General features: G+C 46.5%; 1 protein-coding gene across 1 annotated transcript in view; it reads right to left on the bottom strand.

Annotated features, from left to right (window-relative positions):
- Positions 1 to 8,482, bottom strand: part of LOC310790034 (protein diaphanous homolog 1-like) — a gene marked incomplete at its 5' end in the record, with an annotated part of 31,363 nt that extends 22,881 nt beyond the window's left edge. Inside the window, 8 exons of the mRNA XM_083651752.1 lie at positions 872 to 1,004; positions 2,248 to 2,410; positions 2,566 to 2,686; positions 5,232 to 5,361; positions 5,569 to 5,808; positions 6,305 to 6,406; positions 8,041 to 8,135; positions 8,335 to 8,482. Of these exons, the coding sequence (XP_083507878.1) occupies positions 872 to 1,004; positions 2,248 to 2,410; positions 2,566 to 2,686; positions 5,232 to 5,361; positions 5,569 to 5,808; positions 6,305 to 6,406; positions 8,041 to 8,135; positions 8,335 to 8,482 (1,132 nt within the window). The remainder of the gene's footprint in view (positions 1 to 871; positions 1,005 to 2,247; positions 2,411 to 2,565; positions 2,687 to 5,231; positions 5,362 to 5,568; positions 5,809 to 6,304; positions 6,407 to 8,040; positions 8,136 to 8,334) is intronic.
- Between the last annotated feature and the right edge of the window lie 18,413 nt (positions 8,483 to 26,895).

Here is a 26,895-nt window from a genome sequence, read left to right as displayed (position 1 = left end):
TGAGGACATTGGACATAATTCATTCCCTAGACCCTAACCTTAACCATCACAACTAAATGCTCAAACCAATTCTAACCTAACCCTTAAAACCACGTGTCAACTTTCAAACAGCCCGTTGAAGATGTGTGGAAAAAGTGAGGACCGGCCAAAACGTCCTTACTTCCCAGGTATACAACTCATATCGCTTCTCAAATAGATAGCTATAAAACCACACACACACACACACACACATTGCACTGAGCAGTGGAGAGGAATTCTGATGACTGTGGAACTGTGGAGTCCCAGGAGAGCCCAGCTGGAGCCAGAGAGAGGGGGAATGTATTGAAACTAGGTCACAGGCTGAGAGACGGGGGAAAGTGGTCTGCATGTGGTCTGCACGACTGTTCACAGGCATGAGAGTGTGAGAATGTGTGTTTAACAGGATAATGTGTTGCTAGCCTTTTTCTGGAGTGTAATAGCACCTCATAAAAGAGAGGAAACATGTTTCTGGCGATAAAGAGATTTAGACTTTCTTTCAGTCTCTTCCATGGAAGCAAATCCCTCGTTCAGCAGAGTAGAGAGAGAGAGGGGATGAGCTCCTCGTGCTTATCCTCCCTCTCTCTCCACATTCTCTTCATTCTTACTCTCAGAGGTCATCAACATTACATTAACTTTGGGCTATAAATGGCGATGGGTCACACACACCCACCCACACACCCACACACACACACACACACACACACATACACACACAATTCAATAGAAGTGTGGACTCTGACTGCCCCCAACAGGCATCTGAAGGAAATACAAAATGAGGCATGTGTTGTGTGTCTCTCTCTCTCTCTCTCAGGCAGACCCAGGCAAACAGAAGTGATGGAGCAGCCAGTGTGACCTGCGTTGATGTCGAGGAGCTGGCTCTTCTTCAGTTTCTCCTCCTTCTCCTTCTCGGCCTTCTCCCTGGCCAGCTTGGCCCTCTTGATCTTCTCCTCGGACTCCCTCCTCTTCTGGTTCTCCTTCACCGCTTGCTGAGGGGGGTGTGGAGAGAGGGAGAAATGATCAGACAGTGGAGACACAGTAATATGCACGAGCAGATTGGATGTTTGATGCAGATATCTGTCTGTTAGCAAGGATGAAAGCGCTTCTTCAAGTGCACATTGGAGTGGACAGATGAAAGCAGGGCCTGATCAGATGGATGTCTGTGTGCGTAAACAGACACTTCAAAAGCCATCAGCGGATGGCAGTCAGCCATGGTAACTGGCAGAGCAGGCTGCCCCCTGCAGCAGCCCTCCTGTATCAACACACTCACAGTTGACACATCAACTGCCAATATATCTGCGTCACTCGCATTTGTTATTGTGTCAACATGGACAGGTGCACAGTCCCCATCATTTGCCACATCCTGTTTCAACACTAGTTTTTCACCATTGTTTCACCTACTTCACTTTCTCTCGGCTCCTCTAGAGAGCACTGGTTCTCAAAGTGGGGTCCGGGGACCCGCAGGGGGCCTTGAGGGGGTTCCCCAGCAAAAAGGGGAGTCATTTATTTTCACTATGATTCCATCCATAAGTAAAGAGGTGGAGACACGCACATCCAAACCTGAATAGGGCCGGTGCAGAGCTAGAGGTACATTAGACTGCAACGAAGAGAAGTCCGCACACTGCAGGGCTGCAAGTAGAGTATTTATTACAGCACCGTGATGCTAAATACTCTACTTGGAGCCCTGCAGTGTGCGGACTTCTCTTCTTTGCAGTCCATCCATAAGTAACACTTATGGATCCATAAGTAACACTTATGGATGGTCATCCGTAAGTCGCTCATCCCGATCTCGACTCTTCTCGTCCCTGGCACCTCAATGGTGGAACGAGCTTCCACCTTCGGTCAGGACAGCTGAATCACTGCCGATCTTTCGGAAAAGACTAAAGACACACCTTTTCAGGCTCCATCTGGGCCCTTCTTGATCTAACTTCTTTCTAAAAAAGAAAAAGAAAAAAAAAGAACTAACCTAAACTAAACTTGTACCACTGTTCCTTCAGAAGTTGTAGTTGTCATAGACTGTGCTGCATAGTTGATTGCTCTATTGCTGACAAAAATGTGTTATTGTAAGTCGCTTTGGATAAAAGCGTCTGCCAAATGACGTAATGTAATGTAACACAATGACAGAATGTACTGTATAGGTTTGAGCTGATTGGAAAGGCTTGTTTCCACTGTTGCAACACAAAAACACACACACACACACACACACACACACACACACACACACACACACACCTGGAACATGTTCTTAAAGGTGTTGAGGTCCCCAAAGAACTCCTCTACGGAGATCTTTCTGGGGTCAAAGACGAAGTAATCCCCCAGGTCGCTGTACTGCTTCTCCATGTTCTTGTGCATCAGATCCAGCTTCTCGTACTGCTCACGGGCAGTGCCCACAAAACTGTGAGAACGTAGGGTTAAGGAACACACACGACCACAATCTCTCTGTGTATTAAAAAAAGTATAATTAGCATTTATGGTAATACTGTATATGCAACAATATGGGACTGCCTGAATGAATAATTGAGTTTGTAAATGAATCAACAGGATATGGACATCTTCTCCACAAACAGGTCCTTGTCACTCTGTGGAGGAGGGAAGGTCTCCACATCTTTCTCCAGGTTGGTGATCTGACGGCCCATCTGCTCGAGGTTCTTTTGAAGCGTCTCTGCAGATACTGCAGCGGACATGAAGGAAACATCCAGCAGTTATTCTCAGTTGCATAGGACAGTATGGAGGCTTTTTCATATCTAACACTTAATCTGCTGCTGTGAAAGAAAAGAACAGGATAAATGACACGGCATTTATAATGAAGGAAGGCCATGAGGAGAGGATGTGTTTACAGTCCTAACAGGAGACATACTGCTCACTGAAATCAATCCTATCAATCCAATGTGTCAATGAGGGATAAGATATAGATGATACCATGTAGAGATGGAAATGTATTGATGACCATTAGTCTGTGTGTCCATACAGCGTCCCCCCACCAAGCCAGGGCCCTTTCCTCATTAAAGGCAACAGGAAGTGGCCACAAGGCACGCAAAAGGCAGCCGCTCCTGAAAAACACTGCAGCCGGCATTTTATTTTTTATTTTTATTCAGAGCGGGGCGCTTTCAAAAGTTGAGAAATGTTCATCTTTTCAGAAAAGCACTGGTGACGTGAACTCCTTTCTCCAGACCAATGAGGGAGATGCTGGCCATTTCCCATAGCAACAAAAGATTTGGAGAAAGTCAAAGTGCCCCAGCAGTGGAGAAATAAGACGTTACCTCCGGCAAGGAGGTTGTGTTTTCGGTGCCATTTGTCTGTCTGTCTGTTTGTCTGTTCTTCGGTCTGCTAGCTGGATTACCAAAAAACTACTGGGCCAATTTTCATGAAACTTGGTGGAAGGATGTAGTGTAGCATGGGCCAAGGAAGAACCCAAACAATTTTGGCACGGATCCCAATCCGATTCGGTTGTAGGAAGGGGGTGGGGCTAGGGAAAAGGGGCCCTAGCTAGGGATAGGAAGATCATAGAGGTGGGATTCTAGGGGTAGGTAGGGGGAGTGGCTAGGGGGGATGTGGCGTGGTCAGGAAAGGGGGCGGGGATAGAGAAGGGAGCAATAGCTATGGATAGGAAGGTCGTAGAGGGTCGGGGTTCAAGGGGTGGGTGGGTAAGGGGATGTCGGTCACAGGAGGTGGCGTGGTCAGGAAAGGGGGCAGGGCTAGTAAAAAGGGCTGCATGTAGGGATAGGCAGGTCTTAAAGAGTCAGGGTGGATAGGGTGTGTGCGTGTGTGTGGGGGGGTGTCACAGTTAGGGTTCCAATCCCACTCACAAAATTTGCATATCATAGCATATCATTCTGGAGTATTGGCCTTGGCAGAGGTCTGCACTCTCCGAGAGCCCTTCTAGAATATCAGTTAATTTACATTACTGTAACAGCTGTAAGAGGATATGCTATATTATGTATACACTACAGTCTATGTATTGGAAAATGTATTGGACATATCTGGTAAGCCTTTGCTTCTTCCACAACACTGTATTGTCTGCTAGAAGTGCTACCCAGCTGGTTAATATGCTAGCAGCAGGTGACATTATCGTGAGCTTTTTATTTATCCTCACACTAGAAATAACCACCTCGTGGCTGTATGCCTCCACCAACAATCCAAGTTGCAATCTAGATCCATGTCTGTCCAGACTCATACAAGCACAAATACCTTGAAGACCATGGCACAGTGGTGTGGCCATTCAGCCTTACGGCACTTTAGGCAATGTTTGGTGGTTCCACAAAAACACGGCTAATCGTTTTCAACATGGGAAATGGTCCTAACCCTAACCCCCCATGACCCACATAACCCTAGCCACTAACCCTACCCACCCCTCGAACCCCGTCTTTTTACCACCTTCCTTTCCCCTAGCCCCACCCCCTCCCACATCCCCTAGACACTCCCCGGAGGGGGAAGGGGGGGGGGGGGCATTTATGGACATATGGACACTAGGGGTGGGAATCACCAGATGCCCACGATACGATACTGAAACGATACTTGAGTCACGATACGATAGTATTGCGATACTGCGATATTTTCGATATTGTGATATATCGATATTGCGATATATTGAATATTGCGATATTTCGATATATTGCGATTTCTTACTTTTTCAACTGCAAATGATGTCCCCAAAGGAAAACTTTGTCAACATCTGGTTTATATAAGAACAATTTTTCAGTCTGTACATCTGACTTCAACCATTTTATTGCAGCAACATTGTCAAGTAGACAGACCAACAACTTTCATAAAGTCATGTCATAGTTGCATGCACCTGACAAACTGAACTGTTTGTTACAGTCTACTTACAGTCCACCTTAACTGGATGTGTGTGTGGACTACTGTACTTATGTAGTTTTTGCAACTTCACTTCACTTACACAAAACATTTTGTGCAGCCCATTCAGTAACTGGGGAATTTGTAAATGACTGTTATGACAAAACTGTTACTGTTAAAACAAAATGAAAATATGCTACCGTTTGTTTACTGCTGGCCTTGGAACTAAAGTTTATAGTAGCCCGGTGGCCTGGCATGGCCTGCAAAAAAAAAAAAATTTTTTTTTTTTTTTTTTTTTGCAATATCGATATTTGGCGTCCAAATATCGATACGATATCGTCAGGCAAAATATCGCGATACTGTGGTGTATCGATTTTTTCCCCCACCCCTAATGGACACACGCCCTTAGATGTCCCATGTACCTCTGCTGGCCTTTTCCACATGGATGAGCTCGTCAGGGAAGCTCATGACATCAGGATACTGCTCCTGACACACGTCGGCGAGGAAGTGCAACAGCGTCTGCTTATGGTCAGCTGACTTGGTGTCACGCAGCTGATTGGATGGGCATCATTTTGGGAAGGATAGGACAAAATAGATGCCGGTTATTAATTATTAATTATTCAATGTCTGTATGTGTGTGTTTCAGACATATTTGTTCACTGCTGTGTGTGAGCAGGTGTGCAAGTAAGATATTATGCTTAAACCAAAGGCTTTAGCATTGTGGGAGTAAGTAATCAGGTCATTGACAGCTCAGTGTACCTTGCAGAGGTATGATATGGTGAAACCGAACGCCTTGGCATTGCGGGAGCCGGCGTTCATGTAGTTGCCGACGAGGAGGATGATCTGCAGCAGCTGGGAGAAGTTCTGGCTCTTGCTCAGCTCCTCGCAGGCTGCCGTCACGGACACCACGTCCGGCTTGATGTTGTTCAGCTGCTCCTCAAACTGCAGCCTGAACAGGATGGCTTGGAGACGAGGCTTCAGCTTCTTCACACTAGACATCTGGGTAAAGGAAGAGGGCGGGGACATGTGATGCCCAGCCCTGGCATGTTTCATCCTTCCTGCTCGGGTGACTCTTAAGATTTGTGTGGGAGTGTTGGAGGGGATTTCATATATTACTCATGTCTTCCACCATCTGAACAAAGCACTCTGTGTTGAACTGCATGATCATTCACTGTGTCTAATACAGTGACGATGGTATGAGTCTATCTCACTATTTCAACATATTAAATATTTCTATGCTTTTCTTTTTTCCTGTCTGTTCTTGTTTTTCATGTTCTGAAAAACCGCAAAAAAAATAAAAAATAAAAAATAAAAAAATAAAAATAGATATATATTTCTATGCTTCATTTCCTACCAAACTGATTTTCTCTGGATTTTCTGGTCAGTCATCTTCAAGTCAGCAGGGAATTCAAAATATATACATGACAAGATAGCTGTGTGTGTGTGTGTGTGTGTGTGTGTGTGTGTGTGTGTGTATATCGGTGTTTCTCCTCACCACCACTGCAAACTGTTCGGCCTCAGCCAGGTCATCATATTCGTCCTTCATCTGTTCCAGCTCGTTCAGCTCCTTTTCCTCTGGCAGCTGTTTGATCAGGTTCTATATGACAACAGCAGCAACATATACATACATGACTCACATGGTGACCCCAGGAAGAATAGCCGTAGCATCCTGCTGCGACTAATGGGGATCCTAATAAACTAAACTAAACATGGTATACATGACATGATGAACAGGGATATAGAGAGAGGTACAGAGCTGTTGTATGGTTAATTGTTGATCAGTTAGACCACGTTAGGCTCATTCTCTGTGCAGTCCTTTGTGACATGCTTGTGATGAAGGGCTTTATAAATATGCAAATATATAGGCCTTGTGGGCCTTTTCCATTGGCACTTTTGGCTGTGTCGAGCTAACCCATACCACACCCATTTAAGTTGCTTTCTTCTTCTTTTACCCCCCTCGCATTTTCTCCCCAATTGTACTTTGCCAATTCCCTCTGCTGTCCTGGTTGTTGCTCCACCCCCTCTGCCGATCTGGGGAGAGCTGTAGACTAGCACATGACTCCTCCGATACATGTGCAGTTGCGAGCCGCTTCTTTGTACCTGACAGCGAGGAGTTTCACAGACAGGAAGTAGCGCAGTGGGATGATCAAGCTATTCCCCCGCAGTTCCCCTCCCCGCCAAACAGGACTCATACCCCAACTGCTTCCCACCCGCGGACATAGCCAATTGGGTCTGTAGGAACGTCTGACCAAGCCAGAAGTACCGCTACTGGGAATTGAACCCGGTCTCCGTGGTGGTAGGAGAGTGCTTTTACCTCTAGACTACCCAGATGCCCCTGATTTGCGTTTCCTTTACCAGCCGCGCCGCGCCCGAGATAAACGTTCTCCGGAGTGGTGCCGAAGTGCGCCAGACCCGCTTCCAAGCGGGCTGTGGTGACATCTACCCAAAGGGTGGCCAACCCCTAACGACACCACTTCTCCCCCTCAAATGAGCTGTGTTGCAAGCATACTGTAGGCTGCAAGACTCTCATGTCTTTGCTGGAGACTAGAAAGGCATTTTTAAAAGTCTATGTGTCTATGTATGTGCAACCCTTTAGTCATATAGTTAATTATTAACCCTAGACCTAATAATACTACATAATATCCAAGTGACAAGTAATGTCATCAGTTAAAGACAAGTGGGTAATGCCTGTTGTAGTGGAAATGAAAATCCCAGCCGCGCTGTGCCAGTCCATCACATTAGTATGGAAAAGGCCCAGTGCTGTCACAGGGGATTGAACACAGGCCTTGTGGTTGGTTGAAGGACTTCCAACTCACTACAGCAGCCAGCTGCTCCATACAGCTATTCAAACTGTTAGTTACTTCTTCTACACCAGTGGTTCCCAAACTGGGGTACGCGTACCCCTAGGGGTACATGGAGGTACAACAGGGGGTACTTGAGAGAAAGAATAAATCCTAAACATAAATGAAACATTAAAATAAATATGCTCAGGAGGCACTAATTACAACTCTTTCACTCCATTTCTTATTTTGTAATGTTATATTCTTCAAAAGGTAGGTTATCATTCATTCATTGCATCTTATGGTATAGTTTTCTCTTGCAGTTTTCTTAGCAAAATGTTGTATTCGGCTAAAAGGGGTACTTGAATTCAGAAATCAGGGAAAGGGGGTACTGAAGCCAAAAAAGTTTGAGAACCACTGTTCTACACCAAACTGGGTCTGAGTGTTGTACCTGAACCATGGATTCGCTCAGGTACTTCTCATTAACCTCCAGGATGACGTTCTTGATCTCTTCATAGGGCAGACGGAATGATCCCAGGAAAATGGCTGCACGCGTACACACACACACACACACACACACACATAATGAAAGGTCAGACAACACTTCTACAAATCCAACCAGCATTCAACCAAACATGCTTCACTGTTGGCATCTCAATAATGGAGCTCTTTAAAATGAATACTACGCGCAACAGCATCGCTATGTGGATGTCACTTGTTCAAACAGATCTGCTCGTGGACTTACAGAGGTTCTGGGAAGATTTGGAGTCTAGCACCTTCAGCTCCTTCACCTTCTTCTTCTGCATCAGCTTCACCTCCACTCCCTCCTGCTCCTTCTTGGCTGGAGAGGTGGACAGAGGGGGAGAAAGGGACGGGGAGGGAAATGAGGACATTTAGAGAGAGAAGGAAAGAGGAAGAAGCTCTGTTAATGATGATGAATAATTTCCTGATAACTTGCTCAAAATGTGAGATCAGCACAGGTGGATTAGAGAGAGGGAAATAGTGCTGAAAAGAGGGAGAAACAAGCAGGCCCTGTGATAGAGAGGAGTGGAAGAGAGGGATGGAGGGACGGATACACAGACTGACAGACTGGCCAATGGCCTTTGCTTTTCTCTCTTCCCCCAGCTGTATGGTGTCATGAAGGTGTTATCAGGGGCCTCGGGTGATTTCCCTGGATGGTGGACATGGTTGGACATGTGTTAGCTAGGAGGCATTCAACATGCAGTCAGCGTACACACACACACACACACACACACTGACAGAAACACTTCATATGAAATTGCTGTGACAAGTGTTGAATCTGTCTGTGCCAGCAGTCGGAGCTGGCCAGGGAGAAGAAATCACACCTGTGCGTCATGACCCAAATTATGACCATATATGGGATCTAATTGATGCAATCAGGGGCTGCACTCCAGGTATATACCTGGGCACCAGACGCGCGCCAAGCGCGCACCATGTGAGATCCATCCATTGTTCCACCTCCCCTTTCCCCAAGTCTTAGGTTGTAACTTATAGGCAATAAAAGAAAATAATTGTGAAAATGCCAAGAACTGTCTGAGATCGTCTTTCCTGCACTTACAAACTGGTGCCGAAAGCCGGAAGAAACCAAGAGAATGAAACAGACGATTCATGACTGAAGCTGCGAGGAAAGACAAAGGAACCACCATGACGGACATTCCCAGAATGAAAAGAATACGAGGGGTGGTAAGGGCAGCTACAACCAGACTTTTAAATAAGATTGATGGGGAACTAACGAAGAGGGAACCGGACCTTGATGTATTGGAAGAATATATGGAACTGTTGTTAAGCAAGGAACAAAGTCTCACTGAATATGACAGAGACATTGAAGCAGAGACTGATGTGGAGGAATTGGAAGATGAAATAAACACTGCTCTGGAATATATGGATGGTATATGTACACGGAAAACAAGGATTAAACAAGCAACGCGCACAGGCTCAGATGGAAATTCAAGCGCTGGTTCAGACCGGCAGAACAGACAAAGAAATCACAGTCATACAGTCAAACTTCCCAAACTTGTCATACAGAAGTTTTCTGGAGAAATAAGTGAATGGCAAGGATTCTGGAGTCAATATGACACGGCCATACACAAGAACGACAGTTTAACAAAATCAGACAAGTTTAATTACTTGAAGTCATTCCTACATGGCACAGCTGCCAGTACGGTAGCAGGCTTTGCTTTGTCCGATGATAATTATGATTCTGCAATTCAAATGTTAACAAGTCGATTTGGCCGCAAAGATTTGGTGATAAATGCCCACATGAATAAATTATTAAATTTGACTCCAGTGAAGAGGGCAAATGATGTGGCGGCTTTGCGTAATTTGTATGACGACTGTGAAGTGCAGGTGCGCAGCCTGGATGCGCTGGGAGTTGTATCCGATGCATATGGTAGCCTATTGTGTCCCATATTGCTCAAAATGATTCCAGAAGAAGTTGCTCTTGCTTTCACCCGAAAGGAAGCTGACCAAGAGCTCAAAGCAAAGGAACTGATGGACTTTCTGAAATTGGATGTGGAAAGCAGAGAGAGGACAGCTAATCTGACTCAAAGAAAAGACAGTTTCCAACATGAGGAAAGGAACGTGCGCCATGATCGGGAGCGCGAGAAGGAGCGCAGAATGAGACGATCATATGGCACCACAGCTTCAGCTGCGACATTTCATACATGGAGTCCAAATGAAGAAAATGACTGTCTGTTCTGTGGAAGACATGATCATAAGTCCCGAGAATGCACAGAGTTTACTGTGGATATCAGAAGAGAAAAACTGAAACGTTTTGGTAGATGTTTTTCATGTCTTGGGCCCAGACACATCGCGCGTAATTGCAGAGCGCACAGTATTGTGTGTGATCTATGCGGCAAAAGACATTATAAAACAGTCTGTGTGCATCAAACAAAACGTGTTCCAGATGATAAAAATAATGAATCAGATCCCACAGATACTGTAGTCTCAGTTTCTCCATGCAATGCTGAAGGCAACACTGTATTGTTACAAACTGCTACTGTTTGGATAGATGCGCCTAGACAACGACAACTCGCCAGATGCTTGCTCGATGGTGGGAGTCAGCGCAGTTTTATTCGAGAGGATATTTCTGCTATATTAAATCTACCCGTAGTGGGGACAGAAACGATAAGACTACACACATTTGGTTCTGTAACCTCCAAAAGAGTAATTGCGAAAAAGGTTAAAGTGCGCCTGAGAAATCTGAAAACAAATGAAGCAGTGGATGTAGAATTACTTGAAACTCCGACAGTGTGTTCTGCAAACATGCAAATAGCAGATGAGAAAATAAGAAGATCCCTTGAAAATAAAGGCCTGCAAGTTGCCGACACGCCAGTAAGAGGCATGGAAACAGAGGGTCTTGGAATTTTGATCGGAGGAGATCAATATTGGAACATAGTCTCAGGACGCACAGAGAGACTTGACAGTGGACTTGTGGCTGTGGAGAGTAAATTTGGATGGCTGATTCAAGGTGCAGTGTCTATACCTGTGATGAGCGTCACCACCGAACCCGAACCTCTGGATGTTGGAGTCTTTCACCTGAGTGTTGGAGACGAACAGATGCTGACAGATCAACTACGCAGCTTCTGGGAAACGGAGTCCCTAGGGATTCATTTGGAAAGTGGGCGGAGCTCAGACGCAGATGCACTGCTTAAGTACCAACAATCGGTAAAGTACAACAATGGCAGATATGAAGTTTGTTTGCCTTGGAAGGATAACAATTTAAATTTGACTTCTAATTACAATACAGCAATGAACCGATTAAATAGTCTGACTAGACGATTTAAGAACAATGACCAGCTGTTTGAAAAATATAATCAAGTGTTTCAAGAATACATCACAGAGGGCATCATTGAAGAAGTAACCGACTGTGAAACAGAAAATCCAGTATACTATCTGCCCCATCATCCAGTGATTAAAGAAAACAGAGCAACTACAAAAATGCGGATTGTTTTTGATGCCTCCTCACATGAGAAAGACAGCAGTTCTCTGAATGACTGTCTGTTGACAGGACCAAATTTAAATCCTGACCTGCTGAGCATTCTGATCAAATTCAGACAGCACAGAGTTGCAATGATGTCAGACATAAGTAAAGCTTTCTTGCAAATATCTTTAAATCAAAACGACAGAGATGTGTTGAGATTCCTATGGCTTAAAGAGAAACCAGTGACTCCAGGAGATCTGAAGGTGAAGATCATGAGAATGACCCGTGTACCATTTGGTGCATCTGCCAGTCCCTTTCTGTTGGCTGCAACAATCAGGCATCACCTCAAACAATATGAACAAACATATCCAGAAGAAGTCAAAATATTGGACGAGTGTTTGTATGTAGATGATTTTATTGCTGGAGCACAGAATGTTGATGAAGCCATGGAGTTGTATCAGAAAGCAAAAGAAATGATGTCAAGTGCAAGCATGGAATTATGCAAATGGAGCACAAATTCTCAAGAACTGCAAAATAAATGGAATATTGAGCATGATACAGAACCAGTGGAAATCAAGGGTCAAAACCCACTCAAAGTTCTGGGAATAACATGGAAAACAAGCACTGATCAATTTGTGTTTGAAACAGATGAATTGACTCAACATTTACAGGACAAACGAGACACCAAACGAGGAGTGTTGCAGTCTGCTGCCCGTATCTTTGACCCCATTGGCTTTCTATCACCATTCACTATACGTGTAAAGTGCCTTTTCCAACAAATGTGGCAAAGAGGACTTGAATGGGACGAAGCACTTCCTACTGATCTGGCAGATGAATTCCATCAATGGTGCTCAGAAATTCCTCTTCTGAAAATGATTTCAATTAATCGTCGTTATGATGTTGAATTGTCAGACTGTAACAAGGCCAATGCAAAATATGTAAATAAACGTGAAATTCATGTATTTACTGATGCCAGCGAAAAGGCCTACTGTGCAGCAGCATATCTGCGCTGTGAGAATGAAAATGGACAATGTTCTACCAGTCTAGTCGCCTCAAAAACTAAAGTGGCCCCTCTGAAGAAACTAACCCTCCCTAGATTGGAGTTGATGGGAGCCCTTATTGGAGCTAGACTTGGAAAATTCATTATGGCAAATCTAAAAATGCAGGACAGTGAGATGCATTTCTGGACCGACTCAATGATAACATTTCACTGGATTAGGAGCAATTCGAAACAGTGGAAGCCATTCGTGGAAAACAGAGTATGTGAAATCCAAGACTTGACTTTACCTGAACACTGGAATCACTGTGCTGGAAAGGAGAACCCAGCTGATCGTGGAACACGAGGAACCAGTGTACAAGTATTGAAGGAGGATGCCCTCTGGTGGCACGGGCCGGAGTGGCTGAAAGACTCTGATTATGGCTTGCCAAGTGAAGTGAAGATCAAAAATGAGGATATCAAGGAGTATGTTGTTCAGAATGCACTAACTGAACAAGAATGCATTGTGGAACCCATTCTTGAATTGGAGAAGTACAGTGGACTCAGTAAAGTATTGAGAATAACGGCCTGGATACAGCGTTTTACGCATAACGCACAGAATGGAGAAAAACGCACTATGAGTCTGTGCACTGCGGAGATCCAGCAAGCCGAGCGATATTGGATTAAACTGAGCCAAAGAAACAATTTCGCAAAGGAAATCAACAGTTTGAAAATAAAAAAAGAATTGGACAAACAGTCAAAAATCGCTGCTCTGAGACCGTTTCTGGATGAGGATGGACTTTTACGCGTAGGAGGGAGACTGCAGGAAACCGACTGGTCATACGCTCAGAAACATCCATACATCCTACCTGGTAATGACAGGTTTTCCGAACTCTTGATTGCCAGAGCACATGAAGAGGTAATACATTCAGGCTTGCAAGCTACACTCACGCAGATCAGAGAAATGTATTGGATGCTCAAAGGCAGACAAATGACAAAGAGATGTGTCAGATTTTGTTTGATCTGCAAACGCACCCGAGTCAAGGCCGGACAACAGGTTTGCGCACCGTTGCCAAGGGAACGTATAAATGAGGCCAAAGCATTTGAAATAACTGGTGTGGACTTCGCAGGACCGTTGTATGTTAAACCACACAAGAAAGTCTACATAGCCTTATTCACCTGTGCAGTAACCAGAGCGGTGCATCTTGAACTTGTGAGTGATCTGTCTACTGACGCATTTTTATTGGCGTTCAGAAGATTTATTTCCAGACGTGGTGTATGCAGCATCATCTATTCTGATAATGCTAGGACCTTCAAAAGAGCCGAACAGGATCTAAAATCTTTGTGGACTCTGATGAAAGGAAAAGAAATGCAAGAAATGTTTGTGGAGAAGAGGATCACATGGAAATATATTGTGGAGCGAGCTGCCTGGTGGGGGGGCATGTGGGAACGCCTGGTCAGATCAGTTAAAACATGCCTACGGAAGGTACTGGGAAGATCCTGCCTTGAATCTGATGAACTTCAAACCTTGATCTGTGAAGTGGAAGCTGTGGTAAATTCCCGCCCTCTTACTTACATCCACACAGACACCAGTGAACCCTCTCCTCTCACACCTGCTCATTTTCTGACGGGACAACGGCTCACTACCTTGCCTTCATATCCCGTCCGTGATTCTAGTCTGGATGGAGCCAACAAAATCCAACTAAATAAGAGATGGCAATATCGCCAGAGACTGACCAATCAAATTTGGCGTCGTTGGATGAAAGAATATTTAATGGAGCTTCGTTCTGCACATCACGTGAGTCACTCAAAACAATCTGTTCCTATTAAAGTTGGAGATGTTGTATTAATACATGAAGATAAACAACCAAAACACATGTGGAAAATGGGACGGATTCAGGAAACGTTCGTTGGAAGAGATGGAAAAATCAGGTCATGTGCCATTCGACTTCCATCTCGCCTTGTTCTGAAAAGACCAGTTCAATTGCTCTACCCATTGGAAGTAGATGAACATTAACTCTGGAAGATCTAAGTTCATCGGGCCGGAGTGTTGAATCTGTCTGTGCCAGCAGTCGGAGCTGGCCAGGGAGAAGAAATCACACCTGTGCGTCATGACCCAAATTATGACCATATATGGGATCTAATTGATGCAATCAGGGGCTGCACTCCAGGTATATACCTGGGCACCAGACGCGCGCCAAGCGCGCACCATGTGAGATCCATCCATTGTTCCACCTCCCCTTTCCCCAAGTCTTAGGTTGTAACTTATAGGCAATAAAAGAAAATAATTGTGAAAATGCCAAGAACTGTCTGAGATCGTCTTTCCTGCACTTACAACAAGGTCATGATTGTGACTGTGAGGATGCGTGTGAGTACATCTGATGAGAATCAGGACTGGCACAAGCACATGTGTTTGACCACATAATAGCCCACAGACAGTACCAAGGGACATCAGGTCTAAGGGCAGTGGAGTCCACAGTACCAAGGGACATCAGGTCTAAGGGCAGTGGAGTCCACAGTACCAAGGGACATCAGGTCTAAGGTCAGTGGAGTCCACAGTACCAAGGGACATCAGGTCTAAGGTCAGTGGAGTTCTGGAAGTCAAGTCACATTTCCACACTTGTGTTTCAGCCAATGCTATCGTAACATTCATGCCCACAGCGAGTGTAACGTAAATACAATGAAGATTTATCGTCTGGCCTTGCAGCAAATCTAATCCCATGTGCCATTACAGCACAAGTGCCCATACATCATGATACAAATATACAAATAACAGCCATTCTTAAACTGCAACATCAATTGGAACAGATTCTGGAAGGAGCCCAAGAAAAAGTCCAAATTCCCTCATCCATCACATCTATTACCAAAGGGGGACAAACTACAGGAAACTCTATCACATTTTCCCAGCCTTCTTCAGTGCTCTCTCCATATGATATACAGTGCTCTCTCCATATGATATACAGTGTCTTCAGTGCTCTCTCCATATGATATACAGTGCTCACATGTCAGTCTGTACCCTCCACTTCCTGTCCTCCGGTCTTTAGGTTTGTCTCATTCTCTCACTGGGGTTCTATTAGTCTCTATGAGGCCTCCTTCTTTTCTCCTCTGTAGATCCAGACTGAGCAGGAAACCAGCATCATGCTCTGGATCACAGCCAACTGGGAAATACGCATGCAAGCACGTGTGCACTCGCTGTGTGTGTGTGTGTGTGTGTGTGTCTCTCTCTCTTACACACACACACACACACACAGGAAATGAATGCCAGTCTCCTGTGCTCCCAGCAGCCCACCTGTTTCCACTGGCTCCTGATGACTCATGCGATGATGTCATAGCCTACGTGTCACGCTAGAACAGGCCTGGACTGAAACAAAGATGACAGACACTATGACCACTATATTAGCACTGCTACACCTACTGGATGACACGCCTACATACAGTCTTACAATCACCTGTATTTTAAATGTGCATTATTAATAGTACAGGAAGCCCAATAACTTGCCTACACTCACCCTGAAAGCTGAGCTGAGTGTGTAGCTGGTGAATGTTGATGCCTGTCTTGTGTTCTGTTGGTTTTCTGTTTTAAAAGCAGATTCAGAATGGGTACAGTATGTGTATGCATTGCTGTTGGAAGGGGGCAGAAGGCAGGGAGAATCTGTGGACAGGTGGGCAGTCTACAGGAGCACATTCAAACCTATGTGCAATGTCAAGTCTCCAGTCCACCTGACTTGCATGTCTTTGTCATGTGGGAGGAAACGCGAGCCGGAGCACCCATAGGAGAATATGCAAACTCCACACAGAAATGGCCCGGGCTCAGGATCAAACCCGAACAAACAAAACAACACTGAATGTTATGGCTTCTTCAGACTTCTGAAAACCTGCTCTCTGCGCTGCATGTGACCTTGTTTCTCCTCTCTCTCTCAGTCAGCCCACTCACTCCATCTTCAATCGCGCCTCCTTCCGTTCATCAGCGTTAGTGTCTACTTTATAGTGCGACATATTAGATTAGTGAGGAATGTGCTGCCTCTGGTGACGCTCTCATTCACACACACAGGGTGACACAGTACAGTGTTCTCTGTGCACACACACACACACACAGACAGCCACAGCTGTCTGTGTGTGTGTCTGTCTGTCTGTCTGTCTGTCCAGTCAAGCAGAGCTTTGTCTCAGTCGCTCAGTCTGTTAATGAGTCCACAGGCCTCTTAATGATCCCCTCCTCTCTCCACTCAGCCATTCAGTTAGAGAGAGCGCACACACGGACACACACACACACACACACACACACACACACGGACACACACACACACAGTGGACTGTTGCCTCACTGAGCACCATTGTTTCACTCAGCATCAGTCTTTCCATGTGCAGCTCTTTTCTCTTTGGAAGCGACTTCCTGTCCCTGGTCTTAAGTCTGTGTTAAGCACCATGGGGGGTTTGCTTCCCAGTTTCCCACTGACATTCACACCAGTTGTTTACCGTCTGTGTGTTTACTCTGTGGATATCATGTGTCATATCAGTAGGTAATGCATACTGTGCATATCAGTAGCGTTGATCAAAACACTATTGTCTGTCCAAATCTCCGGCTGAGAGCAGGAAACTAAGGTCCGGAAATCCACCATTACACACATGGAGACTAGGAAGACACATGAAGACAGCTGAGAGGAAACAACATAATTACAACCTAAACAGGCACGCACACGCACACACACGCACACACACACACACACACACACACACACACACAGACACACACACACACACGCACACACACAAGTCACAGCTGAAAAGTGGGAAGAGAAGAGGAGGAAATGAGTCGTATCCACAAATAAACAGTGTAAGGCAGTGGCACAAAGAGAGACACTGATAATAATAATCTAGAAGAGTCTACATCACCAAAATGGTGACATCTGTGGTTCCCAACATGGGCTCTGGGGACCATTTAAAGTGTAACTTACCCCCAAAACACTTTTTTTCAGCTTTTAACCAATATATATGACTTTGGGGGTGGTGTGTGAAGAATTCTGGTCAAAATTTCCACATTTGAGACCAAACTGTTACCATTGTACCATTTGTATAATTTTCAGCTGCATAAGTTCCCTCTATGGGTTGAACACTGCTTTTTTTTGTGCCCTCAAATGAATGGGATATTTGGTACATCCTGACGTCACGGTGGGGTTAGCACGCGCCCCACTCATGTGAAAATTTGTTTTTTTCCCCATTGATTATTACTGTAGTTCACGCAGCACGAGCCCTTTAAGACCAGTGCATCTATGGGTAATGGCTACTGTGGCTAATATTAGCCACTAGTTACTTATGTTATAGGCAGTAAAATGCCACTGAATAACCAAATTGATATAACTTTTAACCATTTCGAGTAACACTGTTTCCATACGGATCACCAGCGTTAGTTTGTTGTTTATAACGTGGCTATATTCATAACGTTTATCTCAGATGCGTTATTTTGAATCCCACATAGGTTACGCCTTGAATCCTACATAGGTTACGCTAAAACCCACATAGGTTACGCCTCGAATCCCACATAGGTTACGCTAAAACCACCACCGCAAAGCGTGTGGGTTTCAGGACGAAACAGTCTCGAGCCATTATCGTCATCTTTAGAGCACAATATTCCTGGAATGCAAGTTTAACTAAACAGTTACATGTCCTCTGCATTCTACATCAAATTAAGATATTACGGGTTGTTTTATTTTGTATGTTACATACTTATTGGCCAATATATGTTAGTTTATGGGGGAGGAATTCTGCCAGCTAAGGAGGGGAGTGTGGGAGGCCATCTTGCCTGCGGGGTTTTCAGATCGAGTGGAGAGCCGTTTTTCAGGAAATCTGGGGGGGTAAGTCCCGCTTTAAGGTCCTTACGGGGGTGCCAGTGGGTCCTCAACAAATTGATAAATTGTTCAACTTCACCATTATTTCATTTATACAAGAAGACGACAATCAGAGAATATAGAAGACTGACTGCTTTGATGATAGTTTCACTGTTATCTCTCTACCTGCCTACAATACGCTATTCTGGACAAAATGACATCTAACAATAAAATACTCTCAGATTTGGGTCAGAGAGACAACATCTCATCTATATCAGGGGTCTTTGATCTGAAAAGTGAATCACTGATGTAGGAAATGATAAATAACAGGTCTACAGAAAACAGTGGGAACATTAAAACCCAAACAACCCCCCTCCCCGCCCCCCCTAAAAAACACATGGGCACACATCAGCATGTGTGGCATAGAAACCAGCGTGTACAGTGTATATGAGCGTGTACAGTACACACTCCACAGTACAGATGTAGGTCTAATCTGCATCGTGTATAATCCCATGAGTGTCTTAATCCAGTTAGCTCAGCATCATGTCAGTGGGTCAGTGTGCATGTGTGTGAAGCAGGGAGATGAGGCTGTGTGTGTGTGCGTGTGCTATAACAGCCTCCACAGTGCCGGCTGCGCTCTAGCCAATAGAGTCAGGCTTGGCTATGTTGACATCATGGCTGATTCATAAAATGGGGTCTGGTGTGGAGATTTTAAAATGGCTGCTCGCTAGGCTTCCACATGCACAGGCCGTTCATTTATGAGCCTATGGCACCTCTGGCGGCGGCTATGGAGCACTGCACCCACATTGCACTTAGTCACTGTGGGGGAGGAGAGGAGATGACAGAGGCGAAACAGGCAGAGACGACTAGACAGACACGCACACACACACACACACAAACATACGCATGCACACAACACACACATAACATACACAACACACACACACACTTGTGGAGTGCCGACATGTGTTAACATCCACATGTTTTATGGTAGCAGCTGCCTTTTTGTTATTCCGACGCACAAAGAAGAAGGCCCCCTTTTCTGGAAACAACCACCAGCACAACCATGACACACACACACACACACACACACACACACACACACACACACTCCCCCTTTTTCCTGGCACACCTCCCCCTCCTCTTCAGCCTCTCCAACAGCTGCCTGGCACTGAGAGATGATGAGTGTGCGCGCGCACGCACGCGTGTGTGTGTGTGTCTGTGTGTGTGTGTGTGTGTGTGTGTGTGTCTGTGTCTGTGTGTGTGTGTGTGTGTGTGTGTGTGTGTGTGTGTGTGTGTGTGTGTGTCTGTGTGTGTGTGTGTGTGTGTGTGTGTGTGTCATGAGTGCAAAACCAAATTCTTCCATTTGGGACTCCTGTTTTTAATTAAGAAAGGGGGAGAAGAGCGGAGAGAGAAAGAGATGGAGGAGAACAGAAGTCATGCAGAGGTCCCTGTCGATATGTAACTAAATAAAAGTGCGTGTGTGTGTGTATCTATCCTGCGTCTGCACAAAGAGGAGTCTGTTTATCAGTCAGCAGACCTGAGTCTGTCCTTCACCCCCCCTCACCCCCCTCCTCTCTCTCCCTTCCTCTCTCTCTCTCCCTTCCCTTCTCTCTCTCTCTCCTTAAAAGGAGAAAATGTGTGGTGGAGAAGGTGATGGGTCACCAGACTGGGGGGAAAAAGACTAACAGAAAAGTAGACGGATGGAAAGAAAGAAAAAGTATGAGGCGCCGGTGAGATAAACAGACAGAGAAAAAGAATGTACATGTTCATCTCTGCCCACTCTGGACTCAAATCACTCCGTTTTGTCCAAGAAAGCCTCTCTCTCTCTTCTCTCCTATGTCTTTTCCTGCCTTCCTCTGCAGCCTATTCACCCTCTCATCACCACTCCCTGCGTGTGGAGCGCCACCGGTTTATTTTTAACCCACTAAAAGCTCTCAGATGACGGCCTCCATTGTGTGTGTGTGTCCGCGGCGCCCGGAGGGTGCTCTTCCCGGGGCCCTCTGGTGGCGAGGCGAGAGAAAAGCACGAGTTCAACTTTATATAACTCCAAACTTAACTTTTTTTCCAGACAGCATTCCAGTGTGCCTGGAGTTTGTCCTAACTGGGGCAGAGGAGAGGGTTTAGGGTTGCAATATGAGCTGTGTGGAAAGGCTTGCTCAAGAGAAAGACCCACACAGAGACACAAACACGTCGTTTTTGCACAACGCTTGACGTCAATAAAGATGAATTGAAAACATGCGGGGGAAAGTTAACGAGATGTTCTTGTGCTTTTGGTTTAGCCACGTTTACTGTAACAAGTCCAAAGTGTTTGTACTAAAAGGGGAATTGGACAAAGAAGGGAGAGGTGGGGGTGAGGGGGGTGAGGGGGAGCTGGGGGACATGTGCTTCTTTGTCTAAACTAAACAGAAGGCCAAAACTATGCAGATACAAGGACAGCTGGAACCTTGGTCCCTTTAAACTTTAAATGTCCAACATTCTGTCACTCGCTGTATGAGTGTGTGCGTGTGTGCGTGTGTGTGTTACCAAGTATAGTGTGTTTGACAGAAGAAGAATAAGGGGGTTTCCACGGTAACCTCGGACTGAAAGAGCCCCTTCATCCTGTTTTTCTCTGTGAAAGGAAGCGGAGAGAAAAGATTCCAGGCGCTGTGTGTGTGTGTGTGTGTGTGTGTGTATGTGTGTGTGTGTGTGTGTGTGTGTGTGTGTGTGTGTGAGTGGGACCAGATGGCAGGGTGGGGCAGGCAGGAGGGGGGACGGGGGCAGGATGTGGGAAGGCCAGAATGCCGGGGGAGGGCCTAGGGGAGGGGCTAAAGCCTTGCTCACTTGCGCTCCCCTGGTGCATGAACGGCGTAACTGCAGCAAGATTTCACTCCACTGACCTAAATTAGGTATTATCACATTATAACTGCTTTAAAAAATAGAAAAATTAGACAACAAATTCATTTAAAATCACTAGAAAATCAAGATGACATGAATTCATCTTGCTTTGCTATTTGATCATTGGATGTGGTCTGCTGGCTCTCCTTAAACACATTCAACAGAGACGTAAGATGGAGCACACTTATGACATTTATTTTTCCATTAGAAGTGTCAAAGACATGATTTTCAAACCATAGGCTTGTTAGAATAAGGTTTTAAGAAGCTTGTCAAGTATAATTCTATCACCCAGTGCTCTCACATTAGCATGGATAATCAGATTTACAACAATTTGTATAGATATTTTATCTGATTTAATTTAAAACAAATTAACTCTGGCTCTGTGGTATTTCCAAAATGTCATGTTGGAGATAAGACATATTCAGTAATATTCAATAGCAGGTCCAACTGAAAGGACTTTAAACTTAGAATATTAGAATAAACGGTCTATCCAATAACTACACAATGACACATGACAAGAAATGGGCTACATCTGCCTTCAACTGAAAACAGATGGAATACAATCACAATTTATTTCAGCATTCATGTATGACTCCTTCCCTAATGTATGTACTAAGTGTGTATTATGTGTTTTATCTAAATGTGATGACTACAGGAGGAACAAAGTGTGGTCCCTCTTCAGTGAAGCCCCTGTTGATGTGTGGACCCACAGTGCCCTCCACTGGACAAACTGCTGTACTGCTGCTAGATGACGTATGGATGGACATCAGAGCCCCGTACCTGGCTAACACTGTTTATTACCTTCACACTCCTCTCACCATCAAGGGGACGTGTGTGTGTGTGTGTGTGTGTGTGTGTGTGTGTGTGTGTGTGTGTGTGTGTGTGTGTGTGTGTGTGTGTGTGTGTGTGTGGACAGTGAGAGAAAAAGGTGTGTGAGGGGAACACAATGGGGGAAAGAGTGTGTGTGTGTTTGAAGGGGAGAGACAGAGGTGTGTGTGTGTGTGTGTGTGTGTGTGTGTGTGTGTGTGTGTGTGTGTGTGTGTGTGTGTGTGTGTGTGTGTGTGTGTGTGTGTGTGTGTGTGTGTGTGTTGTTCTCCCAGGGCCATGCTGACCTCTCTCTGCTCTTCTGGCCATGAAGGTCTTCAGCGATGACGCACACACAGCACGTACCGGCATTGCTGATAGAAGTACGTGCACACACACACACACACACACAGATACACACAGACAGACACACGGACAGCGCCGTATGCTGCCTGCATTGCTGATAAGGTGCGTTATAGTCGGCACACCGACACAGCACTACCTTGAACTCATATTCACACTCACCCAAACCACACAAACAGCTCATAAATCCCCATAGCAAATAGCAGAGGACACACACACACACACACACACACACACACGCACGCATACAGAGCGAGAGGTGAGCTGCTATGCTGTGCTTATTAAATCAGTCCTATATCAGCCACTCTCCTTGGGACAGCAGAAAAGATTTACTACAGCAATTATACCAGCTAATTACAAGAAAGAGAGGGAGGGAGGGAGGGAGGGTGTAAAGGAGATGTGGAAATCAAATCAGAAGGAGAGAGAGCAAATAAAGGAGTGAAAACTGAGCGATGATGAGAGAGCAAATAAAACAAAGAGAGAGAGAGAGAGAGAGAGAGAGAGAGAGAGAGAGAGAGACGATGAGAGAGCAGAGAGAGAAGTTAGAGTAGTTTGAAGGACAGACCAAAAGCATCGAGGAGGCGACTAGACGACCGGAGAGACGGTGGAGGCCATAAAAGCAGGCAAACAAGGGTGACGGATGGAGGGTCAGAGGGAGACGAGGGAGGGAGGGAGATGAGGGAGGAAGAGAGGGAGGCGAGGGAGGGAGACAAGGGAGGGAGACAAGGCAGGGAGAGAGGGGGACGAGGGAGGGACAGAGGGAGACAAGGGAGGGACACGAGGGAGGGAGGGAGACAAGGGAGGGGAGGGAGGGAGAGAGGGGGGCAAGGGAGGGAGACTAGAGAGGGAGAGAGGGAGACAAGGGAAGGAGGGAGGGAGAGAGGGAGACGAGGGAGGGAGAGACGGAGACTAGGGAGGGAGAGAGGGGGACGAGGGAGGGACAGAGGGAGACAAGGGAGGGAGATGAGGGAGAGAGAGAGGGAGACGAGGGAGAGAGGGAGACGAGGGAGGGAGGTAGACTAGGGAGGGAGAGAGGGAGGCGAGGGGGGAGACAAGAGAGGGAGACGAGGAAGGGAGGGAAGGAAAGAGACAAGGGAGGGAGAGAGGGAGACGAGGAAGGGAGAGAGGGGATGAGGGAGGGACAGAGGGAGACAAGGGAGGGAGATGAGGGAGGGAGAGAGGGAGACGAGAGAGATGAGGGAGGGAGAGGAGGGATGCAAGGGAGGGAGGGAGGGAGACGAGGGAGGGAGAGAGACTAGAGAGGGAGAGAGGGAGATGAGGGAGGGAGAGGAGGGAGACAAGGGAGGGAGAGAGGGAGGGACAGAGGGAGACATGGGAGGGAGAGAGGGGGACGAGGGAAGGACGGAGAGAGACGAGGGAGGGAGGGAGGGAGGGGGTAAGCAACCAATGTTTCGTCTCATCTACTTCACTTTGGACATGACCTTGAGGTCTACGTAATGCCTCAGCCTCACACACGGTACACGCATACACTCTGACGTTGCCCTTCACAACACAAAGGACATAGACATGCCCAAACACACTGGACATAGACATGTCCAAACCTATCCCTTCACAACACACAGGACAGACATGCCCAAACACACTGGACATAGACATGTCCAAACCTATCCCTTCACAACACACAGGACAGACATGCCCAAAGCTATAAGGTGGACATTTAGGTCCACAGACAGTAACACTCAACACAGACAGCAACACAGAGGGAACAATGTAGAAACTCAAACTAGCCGTGTGTGTGAGTGAGTGACTCAGAGAGTCAGTGAGTGACTCAGTGAGTGAGTGACTCAGAGAGTCAGTGAGTGACTCAGTGAGTGACTCAGAGAGTCAGTGAGTGACTCAGTGAGTGACTCAGAGAGTCAGTGAGTGACTCAGTGAGTGAGTGACTCAGAGAGTCAGTGAGTGACTCAGAGAGTGACTCAGTGAGTGAGTGACTCAGAGAGTCAGTGAGTGACTCAGAGAGTCAGTGAGTGACTCAGAGAGTGACTCAGTGAGTGAGTGACTCAGAGAGTCAGTGAGTGACTCAGTGAGTGACTCAGTGAGCGAGTGCGTGCGTTTGACTGTGCTGCTCTGGTACTCTGTGTGGTGTTTGTTATTCACAGAGTGAATGTCCTTGACGCTGCACTGGCCTTCACAGCACAGTGCTCCCTCTAGGGGGGGCGGGAGAGAATTACATCATCAAGCAGGCTCTTAGGCTGGATATCAATCGACCCTGATCTGCGCCGCTGGTGTTGCGGATGATGAAAAATGAATAATAACGTGATACTCCATCGAGGCCTGTAGGGGAACTCTGTTTTCGTTTCACTCAACGGGGAAATTGATTCCCAGGCTTATCTGCAAAACCGCATCGCTGCCTGAAGCTGGGAGGGGAGTCAAGGTCTTGCTCAAGAGCACTTCCACAGGGTGGATGCTTGAACCTGGGCTGTCAAGTGGACAGCGCTGGAGAAGTGTATTATGCATCTAGACGTCTCTGTGACATGTGCAGGGCCACGCAAGCAGGCAGTCTCATTGACATGCAGCACACACACAGGAAGAGATGAAAACCTATCAATTAGGTTTCTATCCCAATTAAATAGTTATCGTAGATTAACTGTAACACACACACACACACACACACACACACACACACCCCAGGAGGCACATTTTGCCCTGGGCAAGAAGGAGTCAAATATTCATTATTAGCGTATGGAACGATGGCAGAGAGGAGCGGGAGCGGGAGGAAGACAGGATGAGAGAGAGAGAGAGATGGAGAGGTACTTTGTGAATACAACAAGCAGCATTGTGAGATGAGAGGGAGGACAGAGAGAAATGGAAGTGTACACGGTGTCATGCCACAGAGGACAGTTAAAAGCTGGTCGGCGTGCCGGAGCGCACACTCATCCACTGCTAATCCCTCTGCTTTCTGTCCTCTCCTCCTCTCCATCCCTCCATTCCTTCACTCATCTTTATCTCTGCTTCAGTGAGGACGACAAAGGAAAGCACTCTCTCGCGCCCTCCCTCCCTCCCTCCCTCTCTCTCTCTATCCCTCCCTCTCTCTCTCTCTCCCTCTCTCTCTGTCCCTCCCTCTCTCTCTCCTTCTCGTGGTCTCTTCGGGCGAGCCTCGCAGGCCTGATTAGCGATTGTGACTTGACCGCGCGGTGGAAAGATGGGCGCGCGTGCACGTCCACGCGAGCACATACATACGCATTATGTGGCAGTGACGCAGACACGGGCCAGTTTTTGCTGGGTCCCCAACACCCCCCTGAGCTAGGCCCAGAGGAGGCTGGCGAGGAGGAGGGAGATTTGCCCTTTCAAATGTCAGCCACCGCTCGCAGGAGACACACACACACACACACACACACACACACACACACACACACACACACACACACACACACACACACACACACACACACACACACACACACACACACACACACACACACACTTGAGAAAGTGTGTCTGTCTTAAGGCGAAGAGATAGAGCTGTTTTCTGGGGCCTGTCACTATGGCTTCTTCTTCTTCTGCAAAGGCCCGACCAAGTCGGAAACTATGGAGGGAAGGAGAGGAGAGGAGAGGAGAGGAGGGGAGATGAGAGGAGAGGAGAGAGGAATAGAGATAGGAGAGAGGAAAAGGAAAAGACGTAAGGGGGAGGAGATACGTAAGGGGACCAGTAAGAAAGTAGAGCAGTAGAGAAGGGAGGCGGTACTACGGGGAGAGAGAGAGAAGATTGTGGAGTGAACGGGATGAGAGAGGAGGATGAGGGTGATAGGGTGAAGGGGTGAGAGAAGGGGAGTGACAGCCCAGCAACAGAGAGACTTAGCCTCAATCACAAGGATTAGCATACAGGACACACACACACACACACACACACACACACACACACACACACACAAAGCTCCGCCTCTGTACTGAAACTTGGTGTACGTGATGCATTGCTTTGAAATCAAACAAAGCGTTCTGATCCTACAGTCCATGTTGGCGAGAGCACGGAGAACGCCTCTGCCTCTGTGTGTGAACCGTGTGTGTGTGTGTGTGTGTGTGTGTGTGTGTGTGTGTGTGTGTGAACCGCTCTCTTTGTTACGGACGCACAGGTGGTTCAGCTACATCAATACGGCTGGATCATAGTCAAAATAAAGTAGCTGGAGGGGGATGACAGCCACGATCTGGCAACCCCCAACCCTGCGTGGGAACCTGTCTCTTATCAAAGATCCCATGGAGCTGCCACGGGCGTTGCCAGATTGCGAGGTAGTGAAGAGTGTTTCCCCCCTAAAAATAGTGCTACCCCCTGAAGGAACCAAACAAGAGGAGGAGATCTTTAAACAGAGAGACAAACAGACATGGCAGATCCTCTCCTACAACATCTGTCCACTGGCCTCCCAGGAATTGGCTGCAGTTGGAGCTAGACAGACACACAAGACACGCACGTGCACACGCAGACACAAACACACACACACACAGACACACAAGACACGCACGTGCACACGCAGACACACACACACACACACACACACACACAAGTAC

Source organism: Poromitra crassiceps (genome assembly GCF_964638095.1).
Source record: "Poromitra crassiceps genome assembly, chromosome: 15".
NCBI lineage: Eukaryota > Metazoa > Chordata > Actinopteri > Beryciformes > Melamphaidae > Poromitra > Poromitra crassiceps.
This window is presented reverse-complemented; position numbering and strand designations above follow the sequence as displayed.